The 15055-nt window shown below is 42.9% G+C and overlaps 1 protein-coding gene across 4 annotated transcripts in view; it reads left to right on the forward strand.

The window, feature by feature from the left end:
- Nucleotides 1–15055, forward strand: part of SUFU (SUFU negative regulator of hedgehog signaling) — a 378216-nt gene that overhangs the window by 287979 nt on the left and 75182 nt on the right. For all 4 annotated transcript variants that reach the window (XM_085606533.1, XM_085606538.1, XM_085606535.1 and 1 more), the window contains one exon: nt 14860–14994. In XM_085606533.1, the coding sequence (XP_085462659.1) occupies nt 14860–14994 (135 nt within the window). The remainder of the gene's footprint in view (nt 1–14859; nt 14995–15055) is intronic.

Raw genomic sequence — 15055 nt, forward strand, 5'->3', positions numbered from 1 at the left:
ATGATTGGAAAATGACTGCACACAATATAACTGTTTTTATGTTTTGCTTTTTTAATAAGAAATACGGTGTGGTTTTGGAACGGTGAGAGCTTATTTGTACTTAATAGGTGGGTTAGAAACAGGTCCCACGCAGAAGCAAATAGTTTAAAATACAAAAGTAGTTGTAGTTTGGGAGATGGGGTTGGCCTCCCACCCAACAGCATTAAAAAGGAAGCTAAACTTTGATATGGAAATTATTAGGCGAAGACAGCAAGGTTTTGTGTTGTGGTGAAGGAAAGGGACGGGGCTGAAATGACTACTGTTCAATTCATAACAGACTTCAGCCAGTCCTGTAGGTCTTGGAAATCAATTTTCTTTCTTGATTTGCCAGGCATATTCAGGCCCATTCAACCATCATTTGTTTTCTTCCTTCTTTTTAAGAGTACATTTTAGGAGGGATCCAATTTCCTTCCATGACAGTTATTTATTCAGCAGAGAGCCGTGTACAACATTGTTATAAACCTGTGTACTGTTCCAGTACACCTGCATTATTCTAAATATGCAAATAATTTATGCCTGTGCTTTGGTGTCCATAAAAAGCAAACTGCCACCGACTCCAAATCTTCTGAAGCAGCAGCGTTTGAATTTAGAAATAATCTAAGCAGCAAACAGGGAAATATCTAGGTCTGAGGACTGCAAATCGAACACTTTTTTGAAATACTGCAGAAGATTAAAGTGTGTTTGAAGTGATTGATGGTTAGTAGGAGGTGTGAATCTGGGCAGTTGTCACTTGTATTTTTTCCTTGGAATATTTGATGATTTCCTTCTTCTCCGTGCACTAAAGCAGTTTGTAATGGGGTTTCATGTTCTGCCAGTTGCCAAGGTGACTTTAGTTAACTTTCAGCAATCTTCTTCCTCAGTGTCAATGTTCCCATTAATATTCTAAATCTCCCTCCTGCTGCGCTGCAGTCTCCCGGTGCTTATATTTGTCCAAAATCATCCTTATTGCCTTTTCAAGGGCATGTGTGTGTATTACTGTGTATGCTCTCTAAATTGAATGACACAATTAAATTACAAGAGCATCTTTTTTGTGTGTGTGTAATAATTGCTTCCTTTGCCCTGCCACCCCCTTGTGCATCTGCTATCATATAATCAATACATATGTGGTTCGTTTTCGGTGTACATCCGAATAACAGAAGACTGCTGATGTGCCCTACTATGTATGTCTTCTCATGAAAGTCGATCCAGTTTGCTTGCGTACAACCGAGAGGCATCTCCTTATTCCTGCCACTGGCGTACAGCACCATAATAGATTGAGCAGATTGGTCCACTTATAGTTCAGACATCTGGGTTCTCATCCAGCAAAAAGAAAAAACAATTTCTGATCTTGTACCTATAAATGGACTGTTCGTGAAACTTTTCATTTTTCGGTGCTAGATAAAAAGGTCCTTATGAGGGCATTCAAGTCCAGCTCGATCTGTCTTGGCAGATGGCTATAGAGGACCACACGTGATCATGCTGCCCCATTTTCTGGTTGTGTTTGACACAGCATTCACCACACAAATCAAGCGCTTATTGAACCCGTACTATTCAGTTCCTATTTGTAACTGTAATTCTCTGTTCTTCGCTAACTTCTAAGATTTCATTTATTTACCACCAAACATCAAATGCATCATCATTAAAATGGCCCCACTTGAAAGAAGAGGAGGAGTGTGCAATACTTTAGGCACAAAACTGCCAACATCTTTTTTTGGAGGACTTTCCCCAGTACATTTGAAAGTGTGGTGGTCTGTTACCCATTTCAATTAATATTGCATGCATTTATATGCATATTGCAATACTTGTTTTAAAGAGTTTTAGTCTGTTTATGATGGTATACTGCCATCTGCAAGCAACATACCCCATCATTGGAGTACGTGCAGTGAGGTTGAATTCCTTCTCAGATGACTCCATAAGGACCTACTGGTTTCCCATTACTGGGGACCTAAGACAGTCCCTCTCTGGAATTGCCCTTGCCCGTCTGGCTACAAGATATTCTGTGCCACCGATTTGCCCTAGTCTTTCCCAAATGGTGGATATTTCCTTATTGTCCTTGTGACATAGTTAAATACACTTAATCCTTTCTCTCATTGACACTTTTCTGCCTGGGTTCTAGCTTGGAGAATGGTTGTTGGATTGCTGCAATAACCAGCATTGTCAAAGCCAACTGGGCTCGCCTTCGCTGGAGCTACTGGCTTTATTTGTTTTTATTAGTAACTATGTTGTACAGCAGCATTGCTGAAAGTAAAAACAAAACACTATTACGTGGTCAGCGCTGGCTATGTCATAGCTCTTTTTTTCCGGCCAATCTGCACAGCAGCCATGCTAAAAAAGAACACTGATAAATCTAAATTGCTCTTGCATTGGCTGCTGTACAGCATGGCTAAAATAACAAAAAAGAAAGAAAGAAAACGCCTTAGCTTCTTGGGACAGTTGAAACTTTTCTGAAGGTTCTGCATTTAGTGATGATTGTCTTGTTCTATGCTATTCATCCTATTTGTGGTATTGTTTCATAAGTCTGATCTCTGTTAAGAGCAGAAATGCTGCTTTTAGAAGTTATCATCCTTTATAACTGAAAGCTACCTTGGAATCCCATGGATTGCATACTTTACTTAAGTAGGCTCAGGGCTTAAAAATGACACATGCAGTGCAAAAGCAATGGTAGGACTTTGGAGGCTTGTATTGCATCCACAAACGGAGCCCCTCTAGCCAGTTAGGCTCATAGATATTAACACGTTTTCCCATAGACCCAGAATGACACAGAACCTATCCTACGTCAGGCCCTTAGTTGCTTACAGTGAATGCAGCAAACGGTTGAGCAAGTCCATGGTCATCCTAGACTTGCTTCTAAATTTGCAGGGTTCATTATGAATAACGTGTTTAGTCACTCTAAAGGTGCTCTACATTTCTTCTGTGAACATTTGATATTGGAGATTGGGACTGTGTCCAAGTAGGCAAGATGGTTCATGCACAAATTAAATTGTATGGGCCAAAATGGGCGATTCCCCGGCATGCTACTCACAATTTCTAGATGCCACTTTCTACACTGTCAAATGTGGGTGATAGATCAGAAAGTGTCTCAAATCACAGTGTTTATTATACAATATTATTGATTCAGTACCACACACAAGCTGGAGCTCAGTTGACTGTTGACCAGAAGCATATTGAAAAGGATCTTACAGCCCAAATATGAAAGTGTTTGTTTATGTTATAAACAAAGGCATTACTTTAAACCAATTGAGTATCTGCTCTTTTTGAGCAGGGTTTAAAAAGCAAGAAGAATACCTTTTAAATAATTAACTATTGATAGACCTCTTAGTTTGGTAAAAAGCCAAATGCCACAAGAGGCTTTGAGGGTCTTACTTCATTATCCTCCAATTCTGCTTTAATGGAGTACACCTGTGCCTCCAGCAATTCTTACAGTTGCCATCTAAAACGTGGCTCTATACTTTGGCAAAGCACTATGATTTTTCCGAGGTAACAGCAAAATACTTATTTTATATTACAATCTCTTGTATTTTCTTTTCAAGTAAAGTGGTGATCATTTCTTTCTGCCAAATATCACACTTTAGCCCGACCACCGTGACACCCATTTCTTAACAAGGTCTGTTGTTTCGAGAATCGCAGCAATGAATAATTACTTATGTGGGAACATTATACAAATAAACTTGTTAGAGGGTCAGAGTTAATGGCATTCTTGTGTGGGCTGACTATGCTGAAAGCTTCTACCCAAAGTTTGTGTTAAATGTATTGGTTACTTAGTTTTTTTTAATAAACTTGGTCTTAATTTTAGCTGCAAACCATTTGCAACTGATTTGAACAATCTAAAGCCTGCTTACTGGACTATAAGGATTGTAAAAATACTCAATCATTATTAGCTTGCTGTTCAATAATTTTCTTGAAGAAAACCAGAACCACTTTAGACACCACTGCACAAAAGCTGTCATCATCATTCAGCATGCTTTAGTAATATCCAGCTCTTAACTCCTACTATTTCACCTATATGTTAGATTTGATAGTCACCCACAGTGCACTGGTTGATCGTCTTTTCCAAACCAAAGCAGTTGTCAAAGCATCGGCAAAAACAAACCAAAAAAGTGTTGCGATGATGCAGCTAACTTTTTATTTACTATATCGCTGGCACCAGCATTGTGTATCACCATGCATATGCACAAATGCCTCCTTATGTTGAGGCAGCCAATTTTTGTTTATTCATTTATTTTACTTTTAATTTACCATTCCCAATGGCGAATGGCCAACTTGGAGCAGTACATTACTATGCAAAAGTACACTAACACACGAGGAGTAGGCAAGTAGCAAATTGCAGCAACATGACCCAACAGTGAGCAAGGCATGGCGGAGGACCATTAGGAGAATCCCCAGAAGAAAACTGAGGTGGCAATGAAGCAACAGAATAGCTCTGAGTGCAGAAAGCAATAGAAAAAAGCAAGTCAATAAGCCTCGCCAATGTGAACTCTGTTCGCTTTTCCTATGTTTTTAGCCATGTTGTATAGTAGTGTGGCTAAATGTAAAGTTAGAAAAAAAGCACTAGTTGCTTCATAGCGCTTTGCTTTCTTATGGCTGGTGGGGGCCGGACAAAACAATCAAAAAGCCAGTCAGAGGGCTAATTTGCAACATGCGCAACTGTGAGGTGGGAGAGAGAAAATTTACAGTTACTGACAACAGGCAAAACGTTCAACGGTGACAGGGAGATTTTCAACACAGACAACGGGGGATGGGAGGGGGGAATAAGCAATTCACAATGGAGCGGGTAAAGGAAGTTGAAACAACATGGAAACCTGGGATGGGAGTGGATAAAAGCAACATGGTTTTGGGGTGGCAGGGGGTAAAAGCAAGACCGGGTGTGGCAAGGGGTAAAAGCAAGACGCACAACAACAGTTGAAGGGGTAAAATCAAGACTCACAACAGGTGGAGTTGGTGAGTGTAAAAGAAACACTGACTACGGGGGTGGGAGCGGGTAATATCATCAACAAAGGGCAGTAAGAGGGGGTAAAATCAACACAGACAATGGGGGCAATAAACAATGGGCAAATGATGAAGGAAAAAAAAATACCTCAGTCCCAGAGTGAGCAGCAGTAGAAAGACGCTAATCAAAAACAATTAATCTTAGCTTGGGCAATGCTCCTGAAGAAAGTAGAGGAAATGAACCGTCACTCACAGCCCAATTAGGATTCAGAAAATAAGAGTGACAGTGAAGCCAGTGAATAGTAAGCAATCGTCTGGCTCCAAACCGCTTGTTGCATACAGTGTCTCACAATTGAGGGAGCAGGTGAGCTCTATAAAGTATTTCCTTGAATGTAAGCAATGGAAGGATGCAAGTGATCGAATGAAAAGGATGATGAAGAAGCTCAACTCTGATAAAAGGACAAATGTAAGAAGAGAAAGGAAAGCCATCGAACAAAAGGTTAGCAAATGAGATTAACAAAAAAGGCTTAGCAATGATGAGCCATGGACAACCCAAAACCTATTGTAAGTATTTGTATTCTACACAATAGATCTTTAGATATCAGATAGATACAGCTGTCAGTAGGCGATGCCTCAAAATTTGAGAGTAAAGAGGTTGCAGCATCTCCATAATCACTTGTCCATTCCATTTCAAGCAGTGCACGGAAAACTAGTTTTATTTTCACCTTTCAGAACATACGTTTTGTTCCTGGTAATGTTGTTTATACATCTGCAAAGGCTGGTGTACACAACAGGAATCTGACTTTAAAGACTGTAGATTTGTTGCAGTCTGTTATCTTGAGCATGAACATTTTAAGAAATGGGCAAATTTGGCTCTGGGCCCAGGGCCTCAGCCATTCAAGAAGCCTCTGTTTGGGGGTGATCAGACCTCTGCTGTTTCTGTATGTTCTGAGCTTGTTGAGGGTGTGAACAGAGCCTACAACAGGTGCTTGCTTCAGTCTGTTGGTCTGTGGTGAGTGAGATGAAATCAGTAAAACAAACAACATTGTCCAACATTGCCCGGTGCTGAACCTTTTTGGAGCAAGATGTTCTGAAATGTATTGGGCACAGATTTAGGTTTCTTTTTCATTTATGCCCTGGATGAAGCTGGTCAGTTAGGTGCATTGTAAACCGTTGCTGCTGTTGTGTAAACCGTGCCATTTACAGTGGTGCTTCACATCCCAGACTTAAGGCAAAACACATTGGTGTTTAAGTTGATTTACAGTGTACTGCATTTTATACATTTTTAACACCATTCCTCAGCGTACCTTAGGACCTTTCAGTCTAAAAAGGAAAGCATAAATATGAAAAAAATATCTCTGCAAATCTCAGCCTGCAATAGATCTCTGTTGATTATATGTGTAAGTTATTGTTGCCCAGGTAGGGTCACTATTTGCATCCATTCATGCTGTGTACGTCAGTCCAAGATTTAACATCAGTGTCCCAACAGATGTATATTTTTCACAGATTATTAACTTGAGTGACACCTGTTTACTCTTATGCCTGGGGCTGTAAAATCTGCGTAGCATGTGGGATACATGTGCTGTCAGAAACCTTAAAATGTAATGTGTGTAACATGATTGATTTCTCTACTCTCGCAGACACCCAAGCTTATACAATCTGTGTAAATTGTGTACTGCCTTTGCTGTCTGTAGCCTGTAGCATGTCAGCCTTTAGCATGGTCTGAGCAATAGTGTTTCTGTCTGAGACTGGATCTCATAAGATCTAGCTTGTAAGATCATTTTTTCACTGAGGAATAGGTTTGTTGTCCAAAGCCTGAGGATTTAATATCTCTGTGACCTGATTGAGTACTTGCTGTCTTGTGCCTTCACCGAAGTATTTATTCTAAAGGCCTGAGCTTGTAAGGTCTGTGTAACAAGGGGGATATCTTTAATGCCTGAAAGATGTTCAGGCCTGTAAGAGCTCTGCAATCTAAATAGTCCCTCTGTTTAGGTTTAGGCCTGTAGAATCTGTGCAACTTTATTTTTAGGTTTGTTGTTATATGCCTGACCTGTAAGATCATGCTAACCTCTGGTATAGTTCTGTTCTCAGAGGCCTGGCTGTGTAGAATCTGTGCATCCTGAACTTTAGCATTGCTGTGAGATACTGTACAAGTAGAACAGCCCCTGCATCACAAATCCACTGGCAGCCACTTTGCAATATACTAGTATGATTGTGGGAAAGAGAATTGCCTGCTTCTATGGCAGGATAAGTATCTGTATGTATAAAATGGGCAAGAAAGTATAATACAATGTAACGTAGCATTTGTATGGCGCTTACTACCCATGTATGAGATGCTGAAGTGCTGGCCCTCACGGATAACAAGTTAAGTGGAGGGCATATGTTTTGAAGGATGTTGTTTTGAGCCTATGTCCAAAGTGTTTTAATGTTGTGTGTGATGACCACTGAGGTGCGCTTATACTGTGATGGGATGCATCCCCTGGTAGTCTGATGGGTGAGGGTGTGTGAGATATAAAAATGCAAATGGTAATTGTAATAAAGACTCCAGCATATAGGCAGACCGAAAGCACCACCCTCTGCCATATGGACAGCATGATGCTCAATGTGGGGATACATGAGGGATCAATCTTAGAAGGCCCATCAATCCAGATGGTAACATGCGCCAAGCAAAGACTGTGTCAAATAAGTAAACGTTGCCAAAAGAATAAAACTTGGAATTCGTGACCTGAACAGAAAACATGCACTTTTCTTATTTTTTAATATAGGTAAAGATAATGTTTAATGCTGAACAAATACACCCCATGAACGAGGGAGAATGTAGAATAGCAGTCAAGGTTGGTAGTCTTAGCAGAAACTAAAGTCTTTAAAGGGTCCAAATTCCACCTTCTCCTTCTAAATGAAGTAAGCAAACATGAAGTTTCCCAAATGCAGATGAGCAACCAGTCGGCCAAGCCCTAGTCTGGTATTTTCAAACCCTAGCCAGACTAGCACCTTAAACATGCGAGGGTGAGAGACTGAGCATTTGGTTTGTTGCTGCCTTTAAATCCCAAGATTAGATTGGACTGCACAGTGTATACTGTGCTTTCCTTACCCTTTCATGCAAGCCTAGTACTTTTCTTAGATCACAGAGACCATTTCCCTTTCTAGTTTACATAAGGAGGCATCCTCCTGACCATTTGCAGTTGACTTCCAGACTATTTCCACAGCTCAACTTGCAATACTGACATTGGTTCCATACTGAAAATGTGTCTATGTAGGAAACTTGGTTATAGTTGAAGTACTTCACACCTTATGCCCTCTTTTTAGCTACTGGATGCTGGTTTTCAACTCTTAACAGTGCACTGAGACCTGCTAACCAGATCTCCGCGCCAGTGCTCTTTCCTTAAAACAAGGTGATGTCTAATTGTGATACAATTGGTAAAGGATGTTAACAGCCCTGTAAGCCATCCCAAAGAGAATGCAGTGGAAGTTAAGGGAGGATGTTAAGGGAGAAATATTCACTGATACCTTTTCGAATTTCGCCCCCGTCTACTGGGTCTCGCAAGAGGTGTGGAGGCAAGCGCCAGGGCGGTGGGGTCCTTGTGGAGTAGCTACTACCCTTCCATGTCAGTTCTTTGTCTGCTTAGTCCGAGATTGAGAAGTCCAACAGCTCTTTGGTGCATAAGTGGCAAAGGAGAGAGTGGGTAACGAGGGCATAGTCAATGCTGGAGTAGGAGGCGTGTACGTGTGAGAAAAAGGAGTAATCCTTTGTGTCTGTGTGTTTGTAGTGCCACACATCGACAAAGCCCAGGTTTTCAATGTTGCACTTGAGGTGCAGCGACATAGCCCCCCCGCATTTTGGAATGTAGCTCCGCTACAATCAAGGGTGGGGTCCCATACCAAGTTAAGATCCCGCATACTAAAATGTCACCTTTCACTCCCTCTAGTTGATCTTTCAAACCCTGTCTAAGGTATGTGTCCTGTGAAGTATTTGGCGCATAGATGTTAAGCAGTGTAAGCTTCCGCTGTCCCTTAAGGAGATGGAGTGTGAGATAGCGTCCCTCCCCGTCTCGGACTAGCCTAGTGACTGAGGTATAGAAGCCTGCCTTACAGAGGATGCCCACCTGAGTGGTTTTGTGTACACCCAGTGACATCTCTGGTATCTTGGGTGTGCCATGCGATGGCAATCCACTCTCAGCAGCTGGGTCTGCTGTAGGAGGAGGACATCAGGATCGTGGTGCAATATGTATCGCCAGATTTGTGTGCGTTTGTTTGGGGAGTTTAGGCCCCGCCCTTTCAAAGATATCAATTTAATACCACCATGACTGCAGGTGGTCCATGGGAGGGGCACTACATTAAGAAGGGGGATAGCTCAAGGGAGCGCATCGCGTCTATAAGAAAGGGGAGGGCGATGCCATCCCACCCACCCCCAGAAAGGAGCAGACCTTAAGGAACTCCCGCCTAACTCCAAACAGAGAGGGTCCTCTGGGAAGTGCAGTATAGGCAAGAAGCAGTAGCTGGTGCACCTTTGAGCACGTGCACCTTTGCCTTCTGCTTCTTCTGCTGTTGAGCAGACCCTTTGCCAGTCTTGGCAGAGCCCGCCAGTGGTATGAGTGGACCTGGAATTGAAAACAATTTGCAACCAATATTAAGAACAGGCCAACAGGGCCCAACAGTGACCGCCACACATCGCGGAGGCTGGCACAAAATGCTCTGGACCCGCTGGAGGAGTCACCCTCCTGGGGGAATGGTCATTGGGATTTCCATCAAAGGGGATGCGGATATCCCTTCAAAGCCTGGGTAGTGAGTGTCTCTCGGGCCCCACATCCCAGCGCCGCCAGGAACATGCAAATGACAGTGTCAGATGAGACATAATGGGCAACACAAGTGGAGAGAGGAGTCTCGTCTAAAGGGTGGCTGTAGTAGATCGTGTAGGGCAGTAGTTCCCAAACTTTTTTGACCCACTGCTCCCTTGACCCATTGGCCATTGCCAGTGGCTCCCCACTGTTACTTTTTTTTTTTTTTGTAAGCCCGGCCTCTGGAGTACCGGCAATTTTCTCCCTGAAAATAATTGGGATGAAGCTGATGAAGGTATTATAATCCTATACGCAAGGTGTGTCGTATTACTAAGGTGGTGCCTCTACTAAAATATTCCTAGTTACACTTCTTTGCCCATGCCTTTTTTAGAGTACCCTCTCCAACTTTTTTATCCCACTTACAATGCAATATAGCACCACTATGCATGTAGGCCCCATTGCCAAAGTGTTTCTGCGCTAGAAGAATATTTGCATGCACTTCCATTTTCACCCATGTCATACGTGCCAACACACCTGTCTCAGCAGGATGACTGATGATTTTTTTAAACCCCACACAGCTTTATTTTTGCTGTACCCTCCCTAAAATTGCCTCAAAATCAATGCAAGTAAAATAAAAAAAATTGAAGGTCCCCCTTTCTTGCTTTCAAATGTTGGCATTATGCCGTATATGGTGTTTTACTTCCCTGTGCTCAAGGAGAGAGCAGGCCTGTCTGGAAATGTGTGCGTACTGAAACAAATCGGTACTGGAAGTACCAATGATTCAAGTACAAATGTCAATACTTAATACTTAGTGTGTTTAATAGAAAAGAAAACTGTACTTTCCTTTTAACTTGCATTTGGAAAAAAACGAAACTATTAACGAATCTAACAAAATAAATCAGGCATCTTCCACTTTGGGAGTGTTGGAACTTTGGGATTCAGTGAAATATGGAGGTCATCTCCATAGACATGCCCTCAATTAAGCACTACATTTACAGCTTTAGGCATGTCACTTACAAATCATCGACATTATGCGTTTAAGTCTAATTAGTTTAACTGAAGCCAACAACCCTTTCAACGTTAAATGCATTAAAGTGCTTGGTAAGCGGCTGCCCTGGCTAGGTTTGACAGCTACCCAGGGAGCCACGGCGCACAGTTTGGGAACCACTGGTGTAGGGTAAGATTCCGAACCCCCACCCTCCCGAGGCTTCGGCGGTGGTGGATGATATCCCGTCTTGTTTCCTGCATGGATGCCTCTGCTTGGCGTTCATGGTCCAAGCTGGTCGCAGATCTTTTCCGGGAGGGTCTAGGGTTGGAGGGTCAGCAGTATTGAAAGTGTCATCAGGGAGACCCACCAGTTGTTTCGCTTCCGTAAGCGATCTCAGTAATCGGCATGCAAAGGGGTGGCCCCACTGATATCGAACCCCAGCTCACGAAGTTTGTCAGTGACCGGCTTAAATTCACGTCGCTTCCACAGTGTAATAGGGGACAGATCTACGTATAATTGTACAGTCTGACTCCGAAACTTAAATTAAATTTTGCCCCTAGCAGCTTGTAATGTAGCTTCCTACTCGGTGAAGTGCACTCTGGTTACAATGTCCGGTACTGCGTTCTTGAGCTCTGGGGCTGTGGCCACCCGAAGTGCCCCTGCCGACTCCACCACCTACATTACTAGATTTAGAAGTTCTGCCCCATACCCAACTGTGTCCCTATGCGTTCTGCCACCGAGGTTTTGATGAGGCTAGATAGCCGAGATAACATCCAGGGATGAGATTGCATCATAATGACATTATTCCTTTTTACTTTGATCGCAGCTGGTTGTTGCTCAATTTCTTTTTTCTTTTTCTTTTGTTTCTTTCCAGTTTGGTTAAATTGTTAAAAATGATACAATTGTATTTCCTGCTCATATATGCCAGCACTATATTTGGTCGATATATATGTATAACATGACTTATGGCATACGACGCTGGCAACCAAAACGCAATAAAGTATGTTTAGACTCTGAAAGCGGGCAGTCTACCTAAAAAATGTCCCTCAAAAGGATTCTTCACACTCCGATAAGGAGCCTTACACTAAATGCGCCAAGAAGTCCTCTCATTAATCTTCTACAGAGTGCAAAAAAACTGTTCTCACAAAGAACAGCCGTCCCAGACTGCATCAGAGCCGAAAACGCCACCTCCAGAGCTCAAACTGACTTTCAAAAGACCTTCTTCTGACAGGTCGTTGACGAGCTCTCTGCCGGCGAAGAAAAATTTGGTCAGCACCGTCAACGGCGAAAGGCTGCACTTCAGGGACGCAGAATACTTTCTCTACTGCCCTCTCATCGTCGACATCTGTCATCGTCGACTGAGGCTCCAATTTCGTCGACCATTCCTATGTCATTGTCATCTAAGGCGGTTGACCCATCGTCGACGAAGCACTCCTCTTTAATAATGAAGCTGACGTTGAAAACGTTGACTGAGAAGCTACCATCGAAGAAGTCATCGTCCGAGAAACCAGGGTCCACGAAGACTCCACTGCCGATGAAGAGGCAGTCACCGCAGTGGAAGGCGCAGTCACCGCCATCGACAAAGTCACTGCTGTCTGACACCGCCGTCGACAGAAATAAAGATAGAGGAATTGAAGATTCTGTTGGTGGCTCCACCGTCGAAGAAAGCCCTCTCGTTGACGAGGATCCCTTTGCCGCCAAAATCACTGTCAACGACCAAATCGCCATGGCAGATGAGGTGTTCGCAGACTACTAATGCTACACATCTGGGAAGAGAGAGACCAGAACATACTTCCCCCAGTAAGATTACGCCTCTTTTACCCACTCATCTCCTGGAGGAGCGACATTACGAAGTGGCAGGCCTGTTTGGAGACACGTATAGTCATTCAGACTTATACGTTAAGTGTCAGCCAGATGATGATGATGACGAGGATGAGCAACAATATTATGGTCCGGCCTATTATGCCCAACCTGAACCAGGCCATCGGCAATATCAAGAAGAGATGGTGACAATGCCATCTGCCTTACTCTTAGATCTCCAATTTATGCTAGAAGATTACTGCCGGCGCTTCCAGTCTTCAGTGCCTGTTGCTAAATCTCCACCTCCACTGGTGGGGTCACCAGTACAAGTGACTACTCCTACCATGCTTTCAGTTCCAAATACTCCAAAGCCTATTCCTCTTCAAGAGCCAATCTCTTCGGATGAAGAGAGGGAGGGAAGAGAACTTCGCGACACGGCCACGGAATGGGACAACTATATGATGTCTTTACCTGTCTCACCAACACCTCCTCCGGTAGATTCTCCGCCAGAGGACATAGGGGTATTTCACAATCTTCTAGAACGTGCAGCAAAAAGATTTTCTCTACCAATGGCTTCTAAACAATCTATCTGTTTCTTGTACGATTTTAAGGAACCATTTAGTTAATCTGTCAGGGCTATACCCATAATTGATTACATCTTGGAAGAAGGTAGATTATGAAAACCCCGGCCTTTATACCAGCGGTACTTCCATGCCTTGACAAAAAAATACAAGACCACAGATGGATGCGCCAATGTCTTTCACAGGGCACCCAAAACCGGATTCCATGGTCATGCAAGCTGCTCAATGCCGCTCAAAGAATCCAGAGGCACCTCTTAATTAGGACGACAGATGTCTAGATTCCATCTGCAAACGGTTTTCGGCAATGTCAGCACTGACAGGGTAGCGAATTCTCTGGCGTTCTTAGGGCACTATGATCACCAGATGTGGTCACACATTGCTCCCTACATTGACCAACTCCCGGAGGATGCCAAGGACAAAGCAGGAAAGAGAGCATCCAATGAGATCATAGATTCGGCCATGGATGCCGCTATCACAGGATTCAGCAGTTAGCAGGGGCGACAGTTCTAAGAAGACAGGGATGGCTCAAAGTCACATCATTCTGTCCCGAAGTTCAAAATAAAATCTGAAACCTTCCGTATGACGGAGAAGCTCTTTTTGGAAGTCATGTGGAGGAGGCCCACAAAACGATCAAGGTGGTCACTGATACCTCAAGTCTTTGGGGATGCTGCAGTTCTGGGAAAATGCTTTTCGCGGATCCAGAGGAAGAGGGCAGCCTTCCTATAGATAGGGGTATCAGCAGTACTGATACCCTTCCTATTCCATGAATACTCAGTCTTACCTGCCCCAATTCCAGCAGAGACAACTTCCCCAGACATCCTCTGTCAGATCAGATAGGGGAAATACACCACGGGCTGGCAAAGATGCTAACCGCCAACAATATTATACAGGCTCCTGCTCCATCTCCTCCTCCTCTAAATTCTACTCCTTCTTTTCAGTCCCAACCTCCCTACCTTGAAGGCAACATTTCCAACTACCTCCACCAATGGCGAACCATTACCACAGATCGGTGGGCAAGTATGTGAATCTATGACATTTCCAATACTGGAGTAAGAAATTACTTACCTGTAACTGTAGTTCTCCAGTATTGGAAGCCTTCATAAATTCACATGCGACCCACCCTCCTCCCCGGGAGAAAGTAGCCTTCATCTGTCTCGGTATATTAAGGCTAGCACTAGTGCTCGAAAATCTGAGGTACTGAGCTTCTCTCTGAAGTGTTCTAGATGGTGATTCATGCTGATAGGTTACTAAAGTAAGAGTCCCAGGCCTTTTTTCCTAGTCTACACCTATCATGGTGCTCAGCATACCTATATGGTGGAATCTTTGGAATGACTCATACAGTAGCATTTTTGGAGTGAAACGCTCCATAAAGGAGCAACATTTGTAATGTGGATATAAATTAAATACTGCCATGGTATGCTAAAATGTGTTCAGAATCCCATTGTCGGTTATCACGCTCACAGGAAATGATGTCCCAACATTGCTTCAATTTGTTAAAATACACTAACTTGATGAGCTCGACTGGATAGTTGTTGTGTAAATTGTTTTAGTATAACTTGACATAAATAGTAATAGAATATGCATGTGATCAAAATAAATTGATAAGAGCAGAATATTTACGTATTGACAGATACTTTCATTTCACAACCTCCAAGAGGCAATTGATAATCATGTATGATTTTTGAATGATAATGAAAACCTTATGAACTGAAATCATTTCTTAATTCCATTCTTAGTAGTTGATTTACCATTTTATGCTGGTTTGTTTTAGAAGTCGTAAAGACAGTTTAGAAAGTGAGAGCTCCACGGCCATTATTCCTCATGAGTTGATACGCACGAGGCAGCTTGAAAGTGTGCATCTGAAATTCAACCAAGAATCTGGAACACTTATTCCTCTCTGCCTAAGGTGAGTGTTATACAGAGTACTGGATGCCTTTCCGTTCTGATTGCTTACAAATCTTCAAAGT

Source organism: Triturus cristatus, chromosome 1_2 (assembly GCF_964204655.1).
Source record: "Triturus cristatus chromosome 1_2, aTriCri1.1, whole genome shotgun sequence".
NCBI classification, from domain to species: Eukaryota; Metazoa; Chordata; class Amphibia; order Caudata; family Salamandridae; genus Triturus; species Triturus cristatus.